This window comes from Festucalex cinctus, chromosome 1, assembly GCF_051991245.1.
Source record: "Festucalex cinctus isolate MCC-2025b chromosome 1, RoL_Fcin_1.0, whole genome shotgun sequence".
Lineage (NCBI taxonomy): Eukaryota > Metazoa > Chordata > Actinopteri > Syngnathiformes > Syngnathidae > Festucalex > Festucalex cinctus.
In genome coordinates this window covers 2,177,642-2,202,250 of record NC_135411.1, presented here as the reverse complement: position 1 = coordinate 2,202,250, position 24,609 = coordinate 2,177,642, and the positions used below count along the sequence as shown (strand labels likewise).

The 24,609-nt window shown below is 39.0% G+C and overlaps 1 protein-coding gene across 15 annotated transcripts in view; it reads right to left on the bottom strand.

The window, feature by feature from the left end:
• The window catches only part of dlg1b (discs large MAGUK scaffold protein 1b), a 41,225-nt gene that overhangs the window by 5,597 nt on the left and 11,019 nt on the right, over positions 1–24,609 (bottom strand). For 3 of the 15 annotated variants that reach the window (XM_077505740.1, XM_077505756.1, XM_077505763.1), the window contains 13 exons: positions 19,254–19,421; positions 18,111–18,266; positions 9,600–9,653; positions 8,938–8,988; positions 8,738–8,862; positions 7,368–7,537; positions 7,160–7,296; positions 6,643–6,772; positions 5,696–5,816; positions 4,512–4,671; positions 3,592–3,694; positions 2,082–2,373; positions 1,938–2,007 (listed from right to left, as the gene is read on the bottom strand). In XM_077505740.1, coding sequence (XP_077361866.1) covers positions 1,938–2,007; positions 2,082–2,373; positions 3,592–3,694; positions 4,512–4,671; positions 5,696–5,816; positions 6,643–6,772; positions 7,160–7,296; positions 7,368–7,537; positions 8,738–8,862; positions 8,938–8,988; positions 9,600–9,653; positions 18,111–18,266; positions 19,254–19,421 — 1,737 coding nt within the window. Of the gene's footprint in view, positions 1–1,937; positions 2,008–2,081; positions 2,374–3,591; positions 3,695–4,511; positions 4,672–5,695; positions 5,817–6,642; positions 6,773–7,159; positions 7,297–7,367; positions 7,538–8,737; positions 8,863–8,937; positions 8,989–9,599; positions 9,654–11,480; positions 11,858–16,262; positions 16,453–18,110; positions 18,267–19,253; positions 19,422–21,071; positions 21,435–24,470; positions 24,600–24,609 lie in introns of those variants that run through there. The other 12 variants (XM_077505746.1, XM_077505770.1, XM_077505792.1 and 9 more) reach the window with 10 other exon arrangements.

The window sequence follows — 24,609 nt, the reverse complement described above, 5'->3', positions numbered from 1 at the left end:
AGACTTTTGAGGTGGCCAAGAAACGTTTCAAAAAAATGATCTCATTTTCATCCCGAGAATTTTTTTTCAGACAAAAATGAAACCAAAACTAAAATGGAATCCATTCATTGAGACGATAACAATAACAAAAGTGGACGGACATTTTCTCCAATGACAAAACGAAAATGAAAACAACGCGGCAACAAAAATGAAAATGAACAATCCAATCAGAAGAAGGAAGGAAACGCAGAAACGAAACACAAACTGTTCACTGCACTTCATTTCATGTTCAAACATGTTTTGCGCTGCTGTAAAATTCATCCTAAGCATTTTTTTTTAATTTCGGTGAAAACCAAGTTATTATTATTAATAAACACATCATTGTATGAAATGTGTCTTAACTACAGTTACAAATAGGTGTTATCATTTTCTGCATAAAAGTTCAAATGTATGTTTGAAGGAAAATATCGACTAACTTATCAATTTTGTCGACTAAAATTGCTCCTTATTTTTCGTCGGCTAAAATTGGATTAAATCTAAAATACAATCAGATGATTAAATTATGACTAAAGCTAATTCATTTTAGTCAAAGACTATAACTAAAACTAAACTGTCAATTTAGTCAAGTAATATGTATTATTTTATTATTATTCGTTTTGTATTTAATTTTATTTATGTATTTATTTATTATTTTATTAATTTATTGTAAGAATTTTGTTAACTAAAATTGCTCTTTATTTCGTGGATTAAAACTAAAATACAATCAGATGACTCAATTATGATGAAAACTAATTAATTTTAGTCAAAATTTAGTCAAAAACTCAAACTCAACAAAAATTTCTTGTCAAAATAATATAAATAAATAAAATAGCAAATAAACTGTCAATTTAGTCAACTAAAATTTATTTTTTCATTTAATTTTATTTATGTATTTATTTATTTTATTATTATTTTATTAATTTGTGATAATTTCATCAACTAAAATTGGTCTTTATTTCGTCGAATAAAATTGGATTAAAACTAAAATATAATCAGATAACTAAATTATGACTAAAACTAATTCATTTTAATCAAAAGACTAAGTAAAACAATTCAAAGTTCTTGTCAAAATAATAATATAAATAATAAATAAATAAATTACTAAATTGTAAATTTAGGCAACTAAAATTTATTATTCTATTATTTTAATTTAATTAAATTTCATTAATGCATTTAATTTTTATTTTATTTTTATTATATTAATTTACGATAATTTTGTAAACTAAAATTGCTCTATTTCGTCAACTAAAATGGGATTAAAACTAAAATATAAACAGATGACTAAATTATGACTAAAATTAATTAATTTTAATCAAATCTGAAACAATGAAAATTTATTGTAATAATATAATATAATATAAATAATAAAATAACTAAACTGTCAATTTAGTCAACAAAAATTGATTATTTTATTATTATTGTGTTTGTATTCAATTGTATTTATTTATTTATTATTTTATTAATTTATGATAATTTTGTTCACTAAAATTGGTCTTTATTTTGTTGATTAAAACTAAAATACAATCAGATGACTCAATGACTAAAACGAATTCATTTTCGCCAAAAGAGTATAACGAAAACTGAATTGAAATGTTTGGCTGGCAACCAGTTGAGGGTGTCCCCCGCCTACTGCCCCGAGCCAGCTGAGATAGGCGCCAGCACCCCCCGCGACCCTTGTGAGGAATAAGCGGTCAAGAAAATGGATGGATGGAATTGAAATGTCTTGTCAAAATGAAACATTTGCGCGTACGGGCTAGCGGCTATCCAGTTATATATACAGGTCAGCGCGAAGGCATCAGCCGAGTGGGACAAACGCGAGCTAGCATGCTAGATGCTAACCGTGTGAAAATGCAAGCGTTAGCGTTAGCGTTAGCGTGCTACATGCCCGGGCAAAGGAAAGCGGGCTGGGCCCGACTCACCCCCCCTCGCTCTCGAGACTTGGGGTTGAACTTGACCGTCTTCAACCTGGCTCGCTCTTTCTTCTCCACCCTGTCAATCAAAAATCAGAAAGTGCGTCAAGCGCGCGAGTGCGGACGGCGGCTGCGCGCGTGCGTCCGTCCCACCTGCGCTTGCTGGGGATGACGCCCACCTCCTGGACGTCGCCGGCGGGCGTCATGTGTCGCGCCTGCCACCACTCGTCGTCGGAGGCGTTGAGCACGTGCAGGATGTCGCCGAACTTGAAGTTGAGGCCCTGGCTGGGGAGGCCCGAGTCGCGCGCGCGCTCGTAGTCGAAGAGCGCCCGGACGTACAGCGACCTCTTCTGGCTGGTCCGCAGCGAGCCCGACCCGGAGCTGATGCTGCTGTTCATCATCTGCTCCCGCAGCTCGTGGATCTTGGCCTCGAAGCGGCCGTACTCTGGAACGCCACGGCGACGACCGCGCGTCTTCATCAGCGTTGGTAAAGGTGGCAATTTTGGATTCCAAATGATTTGTGCTTTATTTCATAGATGAGCACAGAATCGTCACGATGTCTAACTCGCTAATGCTAATTAGCGTGCTACTGGCGCCACTTTTATCCCTTCAAAGATTGGCTGTTCATACAAAAACACTTCATGAATGTATACAGAGAAGCATCTTCACATGACTCACCTGCATATGAAAAAAAAAAAAAACTTTTATTGGCACAACTTGATGGTGATTTTTTCCCTTCTACTCGCTAATGTGGCTATAATCCCAACTTGACCACACTGCCCCTAAATGACCAAATCGGGTACAACACGCCGGCAACACGTCAAGCGATGACAACGCCATCGAATGGCAACCAAAATACGACAAATTGGTGCCAGATGAAAAGTGCCCCATTATCGTCTGTTGAAAAATAGCGTTCTTCAATTGAGTCTCACTTTTCGTCCAGTTTCAATCGCGCTTGTTCGTTTTTATGAGAGTGAATCGACCTCTTCCTGTCTTTATTTAGCCCATTTTTAGTCGAATATATCCATCCAGCATTTTAGTCTTGATTTTAGTACAAGAACACATTCATCTAGTTTTAGGCAACTTTTAGTGAGGACCACGGTTATTTGACTTGGATAAAAACTAACGAAATAATTAGAATAATGTTAATTAAAATAATCTGAACCTACATTTGATGTTGACAAAAGTATACAATTATGGCAAAAATGTCCTTTGTTTTCATCTTTGGTAATGAATTGAATGCGCGAATCTTTGTCGATGAATTGAAACGTGATTTTGAAGTCGATTTATTTTGATATGAAGTGGGAAAAGGACGTTTGAAAGTGACGTCATCGAGCAGCAGCACCTTCAGGTGACGGCGCTCCCATGCAGGTTTTGAAATATTGCGCACAAGTTATACACACTTTTTTAAAACTAAAACTAATACTGAACCTAACTAAAACTAAGCATTTATTAAATAGCTAAAACGGATCAAATCTAACAGAAGCGCGCTGAAAACGAATTAGCAATACTCAAAACAAAAACATTTGGTCAGGCCCAATGTCAAGTGCGCCCCCTGCTGTTCTTGTTGGGAAACAGACGTGCATGTTTTTGGGACGATGAAATCCAAAGAATGTTTTGCCAAAGTGAGAAGTCATTTGTTTTTGTGTTTGTTGCGTCTCACCCTCGGGCCTGTAGTGCGCCACGATGGTGACGGTCTGGCCGGCGTTTTTGAGCGCGGCGGCCGCCTGCTCGTGCGTGGCGCTGCGCAGGTCCGCGCCGTTCACCTGCGCAACAACAACAACAACAACATTTTACACAACTTGGATGGAAATCATTTTCACGCTTCACTTTTCTTTTGTTTTTTGGTTACATTTACATTTTCTTTTCTTTGTTTTGGAATGTATTTTATTTGCTGACATTTTTTGGCAATTGCAAAGATATTTGATGGTCACTTTTTGAATGTTTTCTTTTCTGCCTTTTCTATTCCAAATTTTCTGACATTTTTGGCAATTTCATCAATATTTTATGATAATTTTTTGCTTTTCCTTGCTCTTCCTTTTTTGCACATTTTTAGGTCATTTTTAAAAACTTCTTCATCTAAATTTGACCTCTCTTTTTTTTTTTTCTGACAACTTCAAACATTGGACTGTGACATTTTTTCAATATTTATTTTTGTTCTAAATCATTTATTTTTATTCACATTTTTTTATTTAAAAAAAAAATACAAATGTAACAAAATATGAATTTCACAGTCTGTTTTTGAATACTTGTGTTTATTTATTTCATTTTATTATTACATATATTTGTATTTTATTTTTAATTTTTTTATTTTATTTTTATTTATTTATTTTTTATTTGTATGATTTATTTTATTTTTAATGTAATTATTAAATATATTTGTATTTTATTAAAAAAAAATGTTAATGTATTTTATTAAATATATTTATGATTTTATTTGTAATTCATGATATTTTTTTGGTATTATTTATTGAATTTTTTTACAAAATCAAATTTTGGAAATTGCATTTGTATTATATCGATTGTATTTTTGTGCATCAGATACGTGAGCAGGGCTCGGCGGCGTCGGTCGTGGCGACGTACGGATACGAGCCGGTCGCCCTTCCTGAGCTCGCCGCAGAGGTCGGCGGGTCCCCCGGCCAGGATGAAGGAGATGAAGATGCCTTCGCCGTCCTCGCCGCCCACGATGTTGAAGCCCAGGCCGGTCGTGCCGCGGTGCAGGACCACCTTGCGGGGCTCCCTGCTGCCAGAGGAAACACGCCACGGGACGCTTGATGTTGTCTCATCATTCATTTTCCGACTCCCAAAGAAGAAAATGCTTGTGACCAACCACACGAACTGACTTCTAATTGCCACTATGCTTACATGTGGAGAACCAAAAATGCACAAATAAAAATCAAAAAATATCATTCAAAAATTAAATATTAAAAAAAAATGTATATATAAATTGAAGTAAAAATAACAAATTAATTTGCACTGTTTACATATGGAGGACCAAATATACCCAAATAAAAATAAACGAAAACAAAAAACATCATTAAAAAATTTCATATAAAAAAATTATAAAAAGAACAAATTGAATAGCACTGTGTTTACATATTATGGAGGACCAAAAAAAGCCCAAATAAAAATAAATAAAATATTGACATATAATTGAAAAATTAAATTATAAAATGATAAAAAATATATAAATTGAAATAAAACCAATAAATTAATATGCACTTTGTTAACATAGAGGTCCAAAATTGCCCAAATAGAAATAAAACAAAAACAAAAAAACATAAATCAAAAATTAAATACAAAAAAAATTAGAAATGGAAATAAAAACAAATTAATTTGCATTATGTTTACATAGGGAGGACCAAAAATGCCAAAAAAATCATTCAAAAATTATATATAAAAAAAATTATAAATGGAATTTAAAACAACAAATTAATTCACACTATATTTACATATGGAGGACCAAACATGTTCAAATAATAATAAATAAAAACAAAAAATATAATTGAAAAAATTAAATATAAAAAAATATATAAATTAAAATAAAAACAATAAATTAATTCACACTATGTTTACACATGGAGGAGCAAAAATGCCCAAATAAAAACAAATAAAAACAAAAAATATAATTGAAAAATTCAAGTTATGAATGGAAATAAAAACAACAAATTCATTTTTTTCTTGTTTAATCCGGTGACTGACTTTTGCATCCGTTTGTCTGAAAAATCCGTATTCTATCTTGAATGTGAAGCTTTGAAAGGCGTTACCGTGAGACGTCGTCATCTCCCGGCACGCTTTTGGGCGTCGGCGAGTAGCGTCCGGACGTGGGCGGCGGCTGAGGCAGGAAATTGGGGGCGCTGATATGATTCTCCAGCTGCTGAGAGAACGCTAACGACACACGCGCGCACAAAAACAAACGCGCCGTCAGGACGACAAACAACAACAACAACAACAACGTGGACAATCGACAACAGGGAAAAAAAAGTAGGGATGCACGATAATGCTAGTTTTAAACAATACCGATAAACCGATCATTTAGAAAGTGACGATTTCGATAACCAATAATTGTGTGCAAAATTAACTTGAATACAAATATACTTTATCTGCATGACATCAAATTAGTTGATAATTGCCAATAATTATTGGCTGATTTCTTTATTATCTGGTTTATCTGTATGTTGTCAAATTGGTCTATAATTGTCAATAATTATCAGCTAATTTCTTTATTATATAGTTTATCTGTATGACGTCAAATTGGGCAATAATTACCGATAATAATCAGCTAATTTCTTTATTGTCTGGTTTATCTGTATGACGTAAAATTGGTTGAAAATTACTGAGAATTATCGGCAATTTTTTTTATTATCTGGTTTCGAAAGTTATATAAAGGTCACTTGACTTATCTGTATGACATCAAATTGGTTGATAATTGCTGCCACCGATATCATGCATCCCTAAAAAAAAAAAGACGACAGTAGAAAAAAGGAAAAAAACAAGAGTGGAGGAAAAAAAGTACAGCAGACTAAAAAAAAAGAAACAAAAGGGAAGCAAAAGAAAAAGAGCATAAAGAAAGAAAGAAAAGAATTTTAACAAATGAGGAATAAAAGAAAAATGTGAAGCGAGTGAAGCGAAAGAAGAATGAAGAAAATCTAAAAGAGAAAGCGCGAAGGAAGTGGAACGTTTTCTTTCTTTTTTTGTTGTTGTTGTTGCTTACGGCTGTCGAAGGCGTCGCCGACGAAGACGTTGTTGGGTTTGGCCACTTGCAGGTAGACCACGTCAGGTGTGTTCTTCAAGGCGGTGACGGCGTGCTCGTGGCTCACCTCCTCCAGGCAGCAGCTGTTCACCTGCACGCACGCACACGCAATTTAATAAACAAAAATCAAAAGTGAAATGAAAAATTCCAAAACTATAATCAACCTGCAAATGTCAAACTAAAACTAATACTTAAACAAACTAAAAATCCAACTAAAATGAAGCATTTATTAAATAACTAAAATGAGTTAAAATTTAAACAACAAAAGTCAAAAGGAAATGAAAAGTGAAATGAAAAATTTGCACACTATAATCACACTGCAAATGTCAAACTAAAACTAATACTGAAAGTAGCTCAAATGAACCTAAAACGAAGCATTTATGAAATAAAATAGTAAAAACTAAGGCTGAAAACGAATTCAAACAAAACAAACTCAAAAGGAAATAAAAGGTGTTTGTTGTTTTTTTGCCAAACTGACGGCGAGCAGCTTGTCTCCGACGTGGAGGCGGGCGTCCCTGTGGGCGGCTCCGCCCTCGATGATCTTGGTGACGTAGATGCCGTTGTCGCCCGGGATGTGCTGGTTGCCCACCCCGCCGGCGATGCTGAAGCCCAGACCTGGGGGAAAGAAAAGACACGTCCTTCCGACCGTGACCACATCCATCCGTCCGTCCGTCCGTCCGTCTTACCTTTGGGCCCCTTGACCAGCTTGATGTCGACGAGCTTGTCGCCGGCGGCTTTGCGTCGCCGCACGTAGAGTCGCACCAGAGAGCCCGCCTCCTTCAGCGCCTCCACCGCGCGGCTGTGCGTCACGTCGCGCACGTCCACGTCGTTCACGCGCAGGATCACGTCGTTCACCCTGCAAAGTCAACACACACAAAAACAAAAAACGTTTTTTTCCCACCACAAACATTCAGCAAGCTTACTCGCCACTCGTCCTTTTCACAAAAAAAAATAATTTAATTGTGACTAAAATTCAAGTTTTAGTCGTCTGATTGCATTTTAGTCTTCATCCAATTTGAGTCGACAAAATTGACAATTTCCTTCAAGTATTAAAAAAAAACTAAAACTAATACTGAAACTAACTAAAACTAAACTGGAATAAAGCATTTATTTAATTAAAAGAACTAAAAAAACAAAACAAAAACAAAAAACAAACAGGCAAGACAAATGAAAAATAATTGACTTGTACTTCTAGTCTTAAAAAAAATTCAAGTTTTAGTCTCATTGAGTCATCTGATTGCATTTTAGTCTTCATCCAATTTTAGTCGACAAAATTGACAATTTTCCTTCAAGTATTAAAAATATAAACTAGAACTAATACTGAAACTAACTAAAACTAAACTGGAATAAAGCATTTATTTAAAAAAAAAGAACAAAAAAAACAAAGACAAAACAAAAAAAAAACTTGACTTGTACTTATAGTCTTGACAAAAAATTCAAGTTTTAATCATCTGATTGAATTATAGTTTTCATCCAATTTGAGTCGACAAAATTGACAATTTGGTCGACATTTTCCTTTAAAATTACATTTTAATTTTTATCCAGAAAATAATAGCCAAGGTTATTTGAGTCAACTAACACTGTGGAAAAAAATAAAACTAAAATTCAAAAAACAATTTTGTGAACAAAAATATAAAATCAAAACAAAAATGCTTTTTAAAAAACAAAAAACTTACTGAAACGTCATTTTATGTTTACAAAACTAGCTAAAACTATCATTATATTAATTTTTGATACAATTATTAATTTTTTAAAATAAAATAATAGTAATAATAATAATTAATGAATTCCTAATTAATAATAATGATCAATTATAATAAATAAAAAAATAACATTTGAAATGGATATTTTTTATGTATTTATTTTGAATTAACGCGGATTTCCATGATGGCCAACATTGTATTTGATATCCAAGTGAGTGATGAAGACAACGCGGCCTCCAACGTCATCAAAACATTTCGCACACGCACGTGAGGCGAGGAGTTGCGGGCGGGTGAAAACGATCATCATCATCGTTGCATAATGCAGGCGGCGGGCGCCGAAAGGTAAGACGCACCTGAGGCGTCCGTCCTGCGCGGCGGCGCCCCCCGCGATGACTTTGGTGATGAAGATGCTGGGGTCCTCGCCCACGTGCGGGTTGTCGATGCCGCCCGCGATGCTGAAGCCCAGGCCCGAGTTGCCCTTCCGACACGTGGGATCATGTCATCGTCATCGTCATCGTTATCATCATCATCATCATCATCATCACTCATTCACCCTTTCCAGCGTGATCTCCTCGTACTCGTAGTCCGCCTCGGTGCCGTTCACCTGCGTCAATACACACACAAAAAATACAGATTACTACTTCCTGTTGGAGCCATCCTTGCTCGATTACTTTTTTTTTTTTTTTTTTTTTTAACTTTCTGTTACAAATTACCAAGGTTATTTTAGTTCACTAAAACGAACAAAAAAAATAAAACTAACATTCAAAAACGGATCTTTAACAAGATTTTACTATGAAATAAACGAACATTTACTACCACCCAAATAAATTAATTCATTCATGAAATCTAAAAAAATATATAATATAATATCACATTAATAATAATAATATAATAATATTATAATAATATAATAATAATAATTATAATATTGATTTTTATTAATATTAATTTTAATATTTTGATATGACCCGGATGTTTGAAAGTGTATCACAGAGAAGTGACGTCATCGAGCAACAGCCAATAGAAAAGCACCAAAATCACTCCCATGGTGTTTTTTTTTTTTTAAATATCGCACACAAGTAATACACATTTAAAAAAAAAAAAAAAATTAAAAAAAATAAAATAAAATAAAACTAATACTTAAACTAAAACTAATCATTTATTAATCCAAAAACACTCCAAAGGGATTTTGGCTGGAGTAGGCGTGCCACTCACGTAAGGGGGCGTGTCCAGACTGTCGGCGCTGACCAGCACGGGAGGAGGGTTGGCCTGAACAACAAAAAGGACGCACGTCAACAACAAGGTCGTCACATATATTCAGGTGAGGCCAACACGTGTCTGCGGCGGAAGCGGCGGCGGCGGGTGTGAAGAGGAAGAGGAGCGGAGCGGGGGGCGGGGCCTTCATCCCGGCGCATGACCTCCGTTACGCAACAGCGGGCGAGTACGGCGCGCCCACTGGGCTAAAATGAGCACGAATCGAGCGCATTGATCTCCGTTGCTGCTTTCAAAAAAAACAAAAAAACACTTCCTGTTCCTCAGCCAATCAAAACCCTCTCGCAATAAAACGGGAAAAGCATTCATCTTAGCCACTCTGAAAATCATTAGGGTGCTTTTTTTATTGATTACAAATAAAGGTCTCAATAAACACATTTAATAATTCATTAATAATAATAATAATAATAATAATAATATGGCGTATATAAGATATATCATAATTACTAATAATCGATTAATTTAATAATTTTATTTTGAATTAATTAATTTTATAACATGAATGAATCATTATTAATCTATAATTAGAACTCGATCTTAAACTAGATCAATCCAGATTTGAGGCTTGACAAGACAAGGACTACTCCAAACATAATCCCGGGTTAAACCAGGACTGGATACGGTGAATGGAGCCGGACTAAACCCGGATTTGAACCAAACGGGATTCAACCACGACTAAATCTGGATTTCATTTTATGCGTTTTAAACCAGGACGAAACCAAACATGAACAGGAATTAAATCAGGCCTAAACTTTGACTAAACCAAAAATAAAATCAACACAAAAGATGGAATGGACATTACGTGGACTGGAACAGGACTAAACCTTTACGGTGCCACACCTAAACCAGGATTAACAAAATAGGACTAAATTGAAATCAAAGCACACCTAAACCTTCATTTAATTTAACAGTTTTAATTGAAATTTTAAAGTTTTTTGCCCCCCCCCCCCCATTTCATTTTTTTTTTCCAATTAAATTTTCCAAATGTTAAACTTTTTTTCTCCATTTCAATTGTTTTGTTAATTTTAAACAGCTTCAACTGAAATTTTAAAGTATATTTTTTCAATTTAATTTTCCAAATTTTAAACTTTTTTCCATTTCATTTTTTTTTTTTTTTTAAACGGCTTTAACTGAAATTAAAGTAGGCCTAACCCTTCACAGGTTTTGAAAATTGAAATTTTAAAAAGTTTTTTTTCCATTTCATTTTTTTTCAATTTAATTTTCCAAATTTTAAAATTCTTTTTTCATTTTATTTTCCCCCCAATTGTAACAGTTTTAACTGAAATTAAAGCAGGCCGAAACCTTAACCTAACAGTTTTAATTGAAATTTTAAAATTTTTTCCATTTCATTTTTATTTTTTTTATTTAATTTTCCAAATTGTAAACTTTTTTTTCCCATATGATTACCCCCCCAAATTTAAACAGTTTAATAATTAAACCCAATTTAAACAGTTTAATTGAAATTAAAGCAGTCCTAAGTTTTAATTGAAATTTTAAAGTTTTTTTTCTTCATTTTTTTTCAATTTCATTTTCCAAAATTTAAAATTCTTTTTTTCCATTTAATTTTTTTTCTCTCCAATTTTAAAGCTTTAATTGAAATTAAAACTCATTTGCTTCAAATAACTAATAAATATGTTTTTTTTTTATGTGTTAAGTGTCCCAAAGACACCAAAATAAAGACTAAAATGCTCAATTTATAGTCGACTAAAAATGGACTCCATAAAAAGGTGATGAGGTTGACTAATTATGACAAAAAGGAACAAGCATGATTGAGACTCGACTAAATTTGATAAAAATAGATCCCGCGTGAAGCGTCGAGACTACCTTGCCTAGGGCGAGCGGCGGCCATGATGCACGCGGGCGGCCGCCCCCCGCCACCTTGGCGCCGGTCTTGGTGGGACTCTTCTTGACGCTGTCGCGCAGGTTGAGGAAGCGGCCGCGAGCGCGGCACGACGCCGGCACGGCGCACGCCGTGAAGGTGGCCAGCGACGCTCGCACCTGCGGGCGGGCCCGGGCGGCGTCCGGCGGTCCCGCGTCCGCCCGGGCGGGCTTCCGCTCGCCACCCTTGGAGGCGACGATGAGCTGCCGCGAGGACATGGAGGAGATCCCCGGCGCTTGGAATGAAATGCGCTCCCGTAACCCGGCGCCAGGCAACCGTTTGCGCCGACAGCGCGTGTGGCGCCTGATGGCCTTCGGCGAGGGAGGCACATGTCAGCGTTGGCGGGGGAGGGGGGGGGGGTCGCTTGCCCACCACATGAATAATCAATGTTTCCCTTCAGCGGACGCGTGCGTGTCTGTCAACGCTTTGGCCAGGGAACGTGACCGGAGCGGTCGCACGAGGGAATCGGATTCGCCGACGCCGGCTCAAGTCACGTGCGCTCGCAAAATGTCGGACTCGCACCGTTAAAAATCAGCAACTTGTGTCCATGAAAAACTCAACCTTCAATTGAGACTAAATAAACTGGACCTAAATGTTGATTCAACCAGGACTCAACTTGTATTCACCTGGAATGACACCAGGATTGAACCACATAAACCTGAGCAAAGCCAGAATTAACCACAACTAAACCAACAGGTCGAGACATTGACTGGACTCAACCAAAACCTAGATTAAAGCACGCCTAAATTTGGATTGAACCAGAGAAAAAGGGGGGGAAAAAACTGGATTAAAACCAGTGCTAGACTGGGATTAAACCTGGACTAAACTAGTATTAACCAGGATGACATCAGGATTACGCCACATAAACCTGAACAAACCCAGCATTAACCACAACAAAAAGGTCTAAACCTTGACTGAACTCAGCCTAAACCTAGATTAAAGCATGCCTAAATTTGGACTGAACCAGAGAAAAAGGAAAACAGCAAGGAGAAACCTGGATTAAAACCTGTGCTAGACTGAGATTAAACCTGGACTAAACTAGCATTAACCTGGGTGACACCAGGATTGCACCACATAGACCAGACTAAACCTAGAATTTACCACAACAAAAAGGTCTGAACATTGACTGAACTCAGCCCAAATCTAGATACACGCCTAAATTTGGATTGAACCAGAGAAAAGGGAAAAAACAGGAACAAAACTGGGGTTAAAACCAGTGGTAGACTGAGATTAAACCTGGACTAAACGAGTATTAACTTGGATGACATCAGGATTGCACCACATAAACCAGACCAAACCTAGAACGAACCACAATTAAACCAACAAACAGGTCTAAACATTGACAGAACTGAGCCTAAACCTAGATGACAGCACACCTACATTTGGATTGAACCAGAGAAAAAGAAAAAACAAGGACAGAACTGGATTAAAACCAGTGCGAGACTGGGATTAAACCAGGTCTAAACCAATTTTAAACAAGGCCTAAACCAGCCAAATTTCGGTCCTGTTTGAACCAGATCAACATGTTGATGAAAGCAAAGCGGGACTAAATCAGGATTGAATCAAACAACACAATAGCGCAATGTCGCATGAGTGCCACTGCGTGTTGGTGCGCTTTATTGCCGCATGTCAGGAGAGGAGGTTGCTAGGCAACGCCATGGAAGGCATGCGCTCCTGCAGGCTGCATCTGCACACAACATCATGCTGATGTTTAGGCACGCACACACAAGATGGACGAAAAGTGAAAAAGCTTGCAGATGCAGAATTCAATCTGGACCAAGCAAAACCAGGATGAAACCAAACCTCAAGCCAGATCGCATCAGGACTAAATTTGGATTAGACCAGGTCTAATGCCGGTGTAAAACGGGTCTGTCCCTGGAATAAACCTGGACTAGATTGCAGTCGGCCTAAATTTGGGATTCATGTGCATTTGACCAGCGTCGGTCTCGTACATTCAAAACAAAAGCAGGTTTGACACCTAACATTTGCACCCAGATTAAACCAGGACTGCACGAAACCCTGCACTGCACTGGAACTAAACCTGGATTGACGCGAGTGTAAAAACTCGGACTGCTCCGGGACTAAACCTGGATTAAAGCAGGCATAAACCCGGGATTAAAGATGGATTGTATCTGGACTCGGACAAATGTCAATGACGACTACATCGAACTAAACCATGATTGACCCTGTCCTAAAACATGGATGACCCGGATTTAACCTGGATAAACGATGGACTGGACCACCGGGGTTCAACTGGACTAAATTGCAGCAGGTATTGCCAACAACCTCACAATATCGATGCGTATCACGATACAGGATCACAAAATGATACGTACGTATCGCGATACATATGTATCCCAATACACGGGTCTTCAAGGCGATACGTATCCCAATATTTGACATGACCTACATGCATTTTTCTTACAACAGCCATGATGCTGGATGCCAGCAAAAACGTATTTGTTTGCAGCTCTTCTGGTTTTGAGCACCAGGCGGGCTGCCTGGTCTAAATGTGGTCTAAATGTCTGCTTTCACAGACTCACCGAGAAACTTTACAATTACACATGGGCCAATATGAGTACAAATATCAAAAGATTCAAATTACAGCTCTAAAACGTGCTTACTTGAAGAACATGGGGAATAAAAACAGCATTTTTTTCCCCATTCTATTTAGTTTTGAAACAAAATAGAGGAAAATTGGTATATTAAGAAACATGTACCTCTTCAGATTAAATAAATAAAACAAAAAACAAAACACTTTTTTAAAGCTAATTTGTTACCAAAAACGTATAAATACGTTCAAATTTGAAATGTTTTAAATGTCCCAAAGACGTAATTATACGTTTGTTTGTTTGTCATGCGAGAGCATACAGAAGGCTTTGATGCAGCCTCTGAACAGGAGAGAACAGTTGAAGCAAGGGTAGTAGCCAGTAGGTGGCATCAGAGTATTAGAGATCAACCAGGACCATGTTGAAAACAAGCCGTTTCCCCCACAGTTTTAAACGCATTTGTGAATAACGATGAAATTTAACTAGATTCTAATGCTAATTGCTGCAAAACGCAAACAGATACAAATACACTTTTTTTCCCCTGTTGAAAGAAGAGACTTTAATCTTTCGTTTGGTAGGTTCCATGTTTTGATAGCAATAGAAGACAATATTCTGTGGACCTTGCAAAATCAGTCCAAATCCAGTCAAACAGCCGTTTGCTTGAGTGAAAATGGCTGCCAGTCAACGAGTTGATGAAGGAAACTGCAAGGCACCAGTGTCTCTTTTCTCTGCTCACCCCACTTGGCAATGAAGTGCACGTGCACTTCATTGAGGCAATTAACTTGGGAGGCTGCTGGAGCCCTGCGCAGGCAACGAGTCGCTGAACTGCCTATTTACAAAGTAACGCGCAATATCTGACGCCTGCGTATCGATACGTGTATTGTAAAGAGGCCCGCAACGATATATTGCCGTATAGATTTAAAAAAAAAAATTTTTTAGCACACCACCCGGTCTCAATTTGGATTGAACCACGATTATACAGTGGAGGTCACAAAAAAAAAAAAAAAAAAAAAAAACTGGCACAAACCGCATTAATGCAATTAAGAATTCACGAAGACTAAAACAAAATTACAACAATAATTAATAATAATAATAATAATTAATTTATATTTTTTTAAATAATTATAGATATATATTTCTTTTAATTATAATAAAATAATTAAAAATTAATTATTATTAATTAAAAATAATTGTAACAGGGGAGGTCACACACACACACACACACACACACACACACACACACACACACACACACACACACCACACAAAAAAAAAATCTGGCACAACCACACTAAAGAATAATTCACCAAGACTAAAAATATTATACCAATAATTAACAATAATAATAATTAACTATTTAATATATATATATATATATATATATATATATATAATTTAATAATATAATTAATAATGAATTATTGTTGTTAATAATAAATCATCAGATAATAATTATACCAGTGGAGGTCACACAACACAAAAAGAAAAATCAATCTGGCACAACCGCACTATGGCAAAGAAGAATTCACCAAGAGTAAAAAATGATACCAATAATTAATCATATTAATTAATTTATGATATAATTTAATTATTATATTAAATTTTATTAATTATTTTATTATATTGTTAATTATTATTAATAATTATATCAGTGGAGGTCACACAACAAAAAGACAAATCAATCTGGCACAACCGCACTATGGCAAAGAAGAATTCACCAAGACTAAATAATTATACCAATAATTAACAATTATAATAATAATAATATTAATAATTAATTATTTCATTATATAATTTAATTAGAGCATATTTTATTAATTATTTTATTATCTTATTGTTATTAATCATGAATAATTATACCAGTGGAGATGACACAACATAAAAAGAAAAATCAATCTGGCACAATAAAGAAGAATTCAGCAAGAAAAAAAAAAAAAAAAAAAAAAAAAAATCTACTATCGAGCAAATCGAGGAGATGGAAGTCGCTGAAGAAGAACTAGCGGGCGCTCGTTGCACATTGCGCAACAACACAACATTACAGCGTAACGACACGCGCACGGCGAGGAGGAGGCGTGAAAACGCGAGACGGGACGACACGCCGTCAAACGTGACGCAGCATCTTCACTCTCGTCTTCATCGATTAGGAGGCCCATGTGCGGGGTAAAAGCGCTGACCTACCAGCAGGTGGCGACGGAGGCGCTTGCTCCTCCTCAGGGTGGCCACGATGCGGCGACCCATCTTTTTAGCGTCGCACAGCCGGTGCAGCATAGCGCTTGTTGCAAATCAAAAGAAGGTGGAGGTGGGGAGCAGACAGACGGGGGGGGCAACCCCCCCCTTCCTCCCTCCTCATCCTCCGCCAGACAAACGCGAATGAGGCAGCAGCCGGAGGAGTCAAACGGCAAGGTTGCTCCTCCTCTTAAAGGAGGCGCACGCAGACGCCATCACTTGCCGCAAACATATTCTTTATTCATTTGATTTATTTTTATATTTTTTGGTTGACAAAATGAATTAATTTCCTCTTATTTGACTTTCACTTGCCACAATTTCCTCCTCTGTGTTTCTCCCACGCATCGCAACGGCGCCGCCTGGTGGTTGTGGGCAACACTTATTGCAAAAACACGATGAAACGCCAGCAGCAGGGGTAACAACATGGCGTCCGGATGTCACGTGACGACGTGAAACCGAGTTGGCCAAATCGACTGCTTTGAGTTGTTGAACAGACGTCCGTTTACTGACAACAAGACAGTCAAAATTATTAGATCATTCAAGCTTTTTTTTTGTAGGGACGACGAAATGCAAATGTTCAATAAAAACCTCTTAATGATCAAATAAGTCAAATGTTTTAATAAAAAAAAGATGTTAAAAAATGAAATCCAATTGAAAATGGCAAAATGAAAATTGAAAATTGTCAATTATTTTTGGTGTATATTAAGATGATATAATTGTTTGATCAAATTTTCTATTCAAGTATTTTAACGTTGTCAATGTATGTGATTTTTGTAAGCTCCTTTTGTTTTCAAGTGCAATCAGTTGCTTTGTTATGAAATCGTGCGCTATCCAAATCAAAGTGCCTCGTCGACTTTCTTGCTACATGCTCGCTAGCAATAAGCAGCTGATGCTAGAGATGCTAATGTTGGAACCGGCGCCGAATGCTGGCAACCGGCACATATAATACAATGCCAGGAAGTTTTTTTATTTTTATTTTTTATTTTATTTTTTTTCCTGAGAGCTCATTATTGTTCATTCGGCAGTCTTTTCGATTCAACATGTCATCATCAGTGCTGTCTTTTTTTTTTGTGTGTGTCAGTCTTGGCAGAGTTGTGAAGTTCAGAAGGACAGGAGACCAGAGGAAGGATCAAAGGAAAGGAAAGAAAAACATGATGCAAAGTAAAATCCAGCACCAACTGGACACCGCCTGCCACCCGCAGGGTTACAAAACCACAATCTTTCACCAATCCCAGAAACCTCCAAATTCCAACATGAGGGAGATCTAGATAGAGACTAGAGGAAGAACTAAAGGAAGAGCTAAAGGAATGAAGGAAGAAAGAAAAAGAAAGAAAGAAAGAAAGAAAGAAGGAAAGAAAGAAGGAAAGAAAGAAAGTAAGAAGGAAATAAGGAAGGACAGAAGGAAAGAAAGAACAAAAGAGAGAAAGCAAGGAAGGATAGAAGGAAGGTAGGGAGAAAATAAGGAAGGAAGAAAAAGAAAAAAGAAAGAAAAAAGAAAAAGGAAGAAAGAAAAAAGAAAAAGAAAAAGAAAAAGAAGAAGGAAGGAAGGAAGGAAGGAAGGAAGGAAGAAAAGAAAGGAAAAAAGGAAAAAAGAAAGAAAGAAAGAAAGAAAGAAAGAAAGAAAGGAAGGAAGGAAGGAAGGAAGGAAGGAAGGCAAGATGAAAAGAAATTGGAGCGAAAGTTGGACGCTTTGTTTTGTGGTCAAGTGGCAACAACTCGGGCAAAAAACAAAAAAGCAAACGTGCTCGATGGTGTTCATGCACACGGCATGCACGTCTAACGGTGGTGGGGGTCGTTTACCTGTACGGGGGGGTAGGGGTTGGAGGAGCACGACGGGAGGGGGCTGTCGTCACGGTGAGGGTAGTGGGAGGAGTGTGCGGGAGAGGAGGGATCGAGCTCCGACCCGTGGAGTCCTAACGACGGCGAGCCGTCAAACACGCACTCCAGCGACGCCACCTGCGGGACACACGCGGTATAACAACAACAACAACAACAACGGGCGCAGGCTGACGCGGCGGCGAGAGCGCGGACGGACAGACAGACGGAGACGACGGCGAACGACCTCCCAACGTACTCAACAACGATGACATCACCGTGCAAAAAAGGGCGGCGTCAAGCGTGATTTGCATCAAACGTTTTTCTCTTCAATGCGAGCCAAACGATTCTTTTGGATGGAATGTTGTCAACCAACGAGAGGCGAGATGGTCAACATTGTTTGGATTTATTGACGCACACAATATCTTGTACATTCCTGCTCGGTTTGGGAATGTTCCAGAGATGACTGCAAATACTGTTTGGAAACATTTTCTTTGGAGTCTTCACGCCGTAGCATCATCTTTTATTAACATTAGCATGTCATTAGAATTCATTAGTCATTCAATCATTCATTAATAATACTTCTTTTTTTTTTTATATAATATTATGGTTATTGGTAAACCTACCGTCCACCCAAAAGAAATGTGAAGCCACCTTATGGAACAATAAATCTATCAAACACATTTTAACCACTTAATATATCCAAAAATACTGCCAAAAGTGCCCTTCCCTTTTTATCAACAATTTTTGTTTTTCTTTTGCCACCACATTCATTTTTGGTTCATGTATGACATTTTTTTTTTTTTTTTAAATCTGAGACACGTTGATGACCACGGAATCACTACTGTTCATGTTTTTGTTTTGTTTTTTGGGCTGTTGTTCATTTTGAACAAAAAGGTGCGTAACGTCTGCATTATGTTTACAACATCCGGGGAACGAAGCATCTCTAGGCGCTACTTTGCTAGCTGTCTGTCAACACGGAAGTAGCTTGAATAGTGATGCTACTAAAGACTCAAAAAACTCCCCCTCCACCCGGCTACTTCCCTTCATAATGTCTTCCAAATATTGACTTGCCTGGAAACGGGTACAGGTGGGCGGATCATGTGAGCAAGTGCGAAGGTGCAGTACCTTCATGGGGGAGATGTGCGCATGGGTGACGTATCCGTGCACGTTCTCGATCTGGGACAGGTTCTTCTCGGCCACCTGGACCAGCTCCGGACCGCCCGCCTCCTCCGTCAGCTGCGGGGAGCTGCGCTCCTCCGGCGGCGACGAGTCCTCATCGTGGTGCCGGTACTTCTGAAAACACCAAAACGGGGAAAACGCTCAACAAAACGTTTGCTGGCGGACCGTCCAGGCGGCGGGGCGGGGCGGGGCGGGGCCACCGCAGACCCACTTGGAACGGCGCCCAATCCTAGTACAACAAGTTGAAAATGATGACGATGAAGACGAGCGCCACAACAAAAGCGCTTTGAAGGACGGATGCCGGCTTAATGGTCATGTGATCGCTAATGGTCATGTGATCGCTAATGCTGGCTAACTTACTAGCGCTTAGCATGGGGCCAGGGTCAACACTTGTTGATATACCGTCATTGTGCGTCAAATTATTTTTCGTCAAAAAGATGAGAGAACATCTGATGTGAAATACTTTTACATCCAAAATGTTCAACATAATCTGCTGACAAAAAAACAAAACAAGAGTTCAATCGTTGTCGTGACTAAAACTAGAGTAAAACGACTAAATACGACGAATAAAATGATGTTTTTTTGGACTAAAATAAAGACTAACATGTTCAATTTATAGTTGACTAAAAATGGACTAAATAAAAACAGGATGAGGTTGACTAACTATGGTAAAAACTAACAAGCGTGATTGAACCTGGACTAAATTTCAAAATGGTGGATAAAATTCACACTACTCTGAAGGCAGTGATAATTTCGTTGAAGATTATAAAGTGGTACTTGACTTATTTAACCCATTATATCAATAAAAAGTGAATATTTTGTCTAGAATAAATTTGATATTTTCATTATTACCTTTCAAAAAACATTTTGCAACTTGCTGTCGACTGAAAATGACATCACAAGGGCTCAGGTAACCAATCACAGCTCAGCTTGTGAATGTCACATGACCAAAGCTAGAAAACAGCTGAGCTGTGATTGGTTACCTGAGCCCTTCGATTCGATTCTGATTTTTGGCTTCGTGATTCGGTTGACAATCGATTCCAAATGATTTGACAATTTCTGCTTCATTTTTATAGATGAGCAATAGTCATCATGATCTCCTCCAGTCTGCCTTGCTAACGCTAATTAGCACTCTACTGGCGCCACTTTTAACCCTCAAAACATCGGCTATTCATACAAAAACGCTTCAGGAACGTAGACTGAGAAGCATCTGAACATTACTCACCGCCATATGAAAATAAATAAACTTTTATTGGATGGGGACTTTTTCCTTCTACTCTCTAATGTGGCGACAACGCCACTGTGTATCACAACGCACGGGACCACACTGTCCCCAAGTGGCCAAATCGGGTATAACATGAACAGTGTTCCCAGTACACAAACAAGGGCACGACAGTGGCAAATAATTAGAAAAAAAAAAAAATCCATCCAGATAAAGAGACTTGACATCTCTAATCAGAAGGCACGGAACGACACTGTCCCCAAGTGGCCAAATCGGGTACAACATGAACAGTGTTCCCAGTACACAAACAAGGGCAAGCCAGTGGCAAATCATTGAAATCGAATCGATTTTGAATCGTACCAAATGAGAATGGTGATTATTATGAGAATGGAATTTCTGTTTCGTCGTCGGCTTGCTACTCGCGCTGTCGTCGTAAAGTTTGCGAAAGTCTGCTTTGTAAAAAGCGAGCGAATGAGGCGGCTGGGGACCTCCCGTTGTAGCCCAACGTGGCTTTTAGATTTGATTTCTTTGCGCGCACCCACCTTGCATCCAAACATAAGCGAGATGGCGCTGTTGGTGCACGCCACCTTGCAGTGGCACAACACGGGCGAGAAGCACTCCAGGTTGCTGGCGCCCGGCGCCATCTTGTCGCCGGCCGCCGGCCGCCTCCTGCGCGAGCGTCGGCGGCGCCACCTCCCGCGCCTGCCGGCCCCCCCCACGCCCGCACCTCCGCGGCCGCCACCTCCGCCCTCGCCTCCTCCTCCTCCGCTGCTGCCGCTGCTGCCGCTGCTGCTTCCTGCCCTCACCATCCGCCCTCATTCCTCGCCTCGCTCCATGGCGGACAGCGGGAAAGCGCTCCCGGAGAGCTTCCTTCATTCAGGGAGAAGCTCCCCCCCCCCTCCACCAACCCCCCACTCATCCAAAGTCCTCCTCCGCAGCCACCACCCCCCCACTCCTCCACCGCTTCCTCTTCTGGTCGGATGAAGTCCTCCTCGCCTGTCAAGCTCCTCATTGGCGTTCGCCGCCGCCTCCTCACTGTGTGTGTGCGTGTGATGCTCCACTGTGGGGGTGTGATGGTCTCGTGAGGGGGAAGGGGGGGTGTCGAATGCGGTCACATGACTCACGAGAAGCTCGGCCGGCTGCGGCCTGAGGGAAGGTAGAGCATGTAGGACGGAGGAGGGAGATGAAGTGGCAGGAAGTGACATCACACCACTGAGCTATATATATATATGACTGGATAGCTGATAGGACGACAAGACTTTTGAGGTGGCAAGGCAGCCATATTGCTCCTCCCAAGAAATGTTTCTCGCCATACAATCCTATACTTTTTAGGGATATTATTATTATTATTATTACGGATTATCGATGCCGACATGTAGCATTTTGACAAATATCAGCATCAGCCATCTTAAATAATCACATGCCTGGCAACAGATCCATTAAAAAAAAAAAAAAAAAAAAAAAAAAAAAAAAAAAAAAAGTGTATAACTTCAGGGTAGGGCTGCACAACATGTCGAAAAAAATATCGATATCGCGATATTGGCCTTTTGCAATATGCATATTGCAAACACATGCAATGAGTTTGATATGGAATTTGATACTTTGATCTGAATTTGACTGGTCAGACTGTTAGGTTTACCAATATTGTTATATCGCGATATTAAAACTGCCAAAATATATCATCATTAGGGGTGCGCCAAAAAAATTGATTCATAAAAGAATCGAGATTCTCATTTATTCATCGAATCGAATAGAAATTTAATATCCAATTATTTAGAAATGAACATGCTGTTTTTGTGGAAAAAGGCACTTACAATACAAAATTAATAATAAAAAAAAAAAAAAAGACACTAATGTCTCTATTTGTCATTTTGTCTTGCAAATCAGACTGGTGTCAATCATGACAATGTTGTGCATATCTGTAAATTGAAGCACAAATCATTTGTCAATCAAAGCATTTTGAATCGAAAATCGTTTCAATCGAAAATCGATTCTGAATCGTGAGACAGGCAAAGATTCCCAGCCCTAATAATCATCGTCATGTCACGATATTAAAAGCAGCACTTTTTATTTAAAAAAAAAAAAAAAAAAAAGTCATGTTGATTTCCATTTGAGCAGTTCTAGCACCCTTGGTGGCTACTTTTTTTTAGTGCAGTTGAATTTTCACAAGGCATGTTTTGGCCCTTCAATGTTTCAAATCCACATTAATTGTCAGATGAATGTAATATACTTGTGAACTGAGTCAATATGTGGAGGAACTTGATGTGTGTAAGTGCCTCAATATGAAGTGTTATTAAAAATTGAGGTTGTTTACATGCATTGCTGTCATGTACAAAAGCACAATATTGTGTTTTTTTGTTTTTGTTTTGTTTTTTGTATTGCCAACATCCCCACAATATCGTGACCTTCATATCGTGATATCGTATCATGATGTTCGGATATCGTTACATCCCTAATGCTTCATGAAGTTTGGTACAGGAGGAAACTTGTATATTATTATATGAAAGAATTCTAAGTGTAATTCAACAAAAGATGCCTCTGCCAAATCTAATATTGGGCTCCTAGGAACGGAGCCATAAAAAAAAGCAGCACATTACTTATTTTTCTTGATTTTATTATTATTTTGTTAAAAATAGTGAGCACCCCGCCACAAACTCTAAACTAACTGCCACCGAGCTGGAAATGTCTCATTTCTACGTATAGCGTATAGTTGATACAGTAGTCTGCTCGCGAGGTGGGAGTCGCAAGATGGCCGCCGTGTGACTTCAAAGGCTTGCACTGGCGCCTATATACACATATATATATACACACACCCCCACACAGGTCAGTGAGCAGATGTGACGTGATGCTCCCATCACAGCAGGAGACCCGCCCCTCCTCCCCCTCCTCCTGCCCTGGTCGCCATAGCAACAGCGGCAGACGATCACGGGAAACGTAGTACGTCAGGCACGCGCTGACAGTGATGGCGGATGACAGGTTTCCACCTTCTAAATTTAGCCTCACTCCGTGTGTGCGTGCGCGAGTGCGCATCCGTCACATGACCGAGCAGCCTGCAACTGCGCACCACAACATGTTTGTGTTGTTGTTGTTGAAGAGGTTCAAGGGGGTAAAGCGCCCCCTGCTGTCTGTGTGCGGCGTGCACTCATGCACACACGTTATGGTTTTACTATCCCCGTGGGGACGTCCCCATTGACATGATGCATTTCCTAGCCCCTCACCCTGGACTGAACCATAAGAACGGATCACCTAACCACAACCAAAACACAATTCAAACACAAACTTGAAAACCAAGTCTTGACCCTCAAAAAAAAAAAAAAAGGTCTGGACTTGTGGAGACCACCAAATTGTCCCCACAAGGACAGTTGGTGGACAGGTAGTCCCCAGCAGGATCACATCATGTAGCAAAAACACACACACGTGCATTAGGACGTGTCAGTCAGCAGAGGGCAGCAGCGTGCAGACGTCTAATCTTTCCTTTTCTGTCCTAATGCAGAACTTGTAAAATCTGTGCATCTGTCCTTTTTCAGTTTTCAAAGCAAAAACAGACTATTAAAAAAAAAAAAAGCATCAATCAATGGAAAACTGGGATTTTTTTTGTAGATGTTCAATGCTCAACTGGCAGATCACGTAAGCAGAAAGCCACTGCCGTGAGGATAAACTTTTTTTTCTTTTCAACAGATCAACTGTTTCAAGCTCAGCACACAAATTAAGCAAGTGAGGTCACGTTCACAGTCTTGCTCCATTCCGTCAAAACGTCAACTTTTTTTTTTTTTTTTTTTTGCCGGCTGCTCACATCGACAACCACCACAAGCAGGCGCTATTTGGAGTTTTGAATGGCACGAAGCGGTCGGAAGGAGCAGCGGCCGCCCCCACGAGAGGAGCCCGAACGCATCGGGATGAAAAAAAAGAAAAAAAAAGAGCATTGACGAGCGGCGGGTTACCTTGGTGGTGACGATGCAAATGCAGTCCATGGCGCCCAGCGCGGGCAAGCTCAGCTCAGCTCAGCTCGGCGCCTCATCGCTCGCTGTACCAGCCTCAGCGTCGCCTTCTCTTCTCTTCTCTTCTATTCTATTCCTCCCC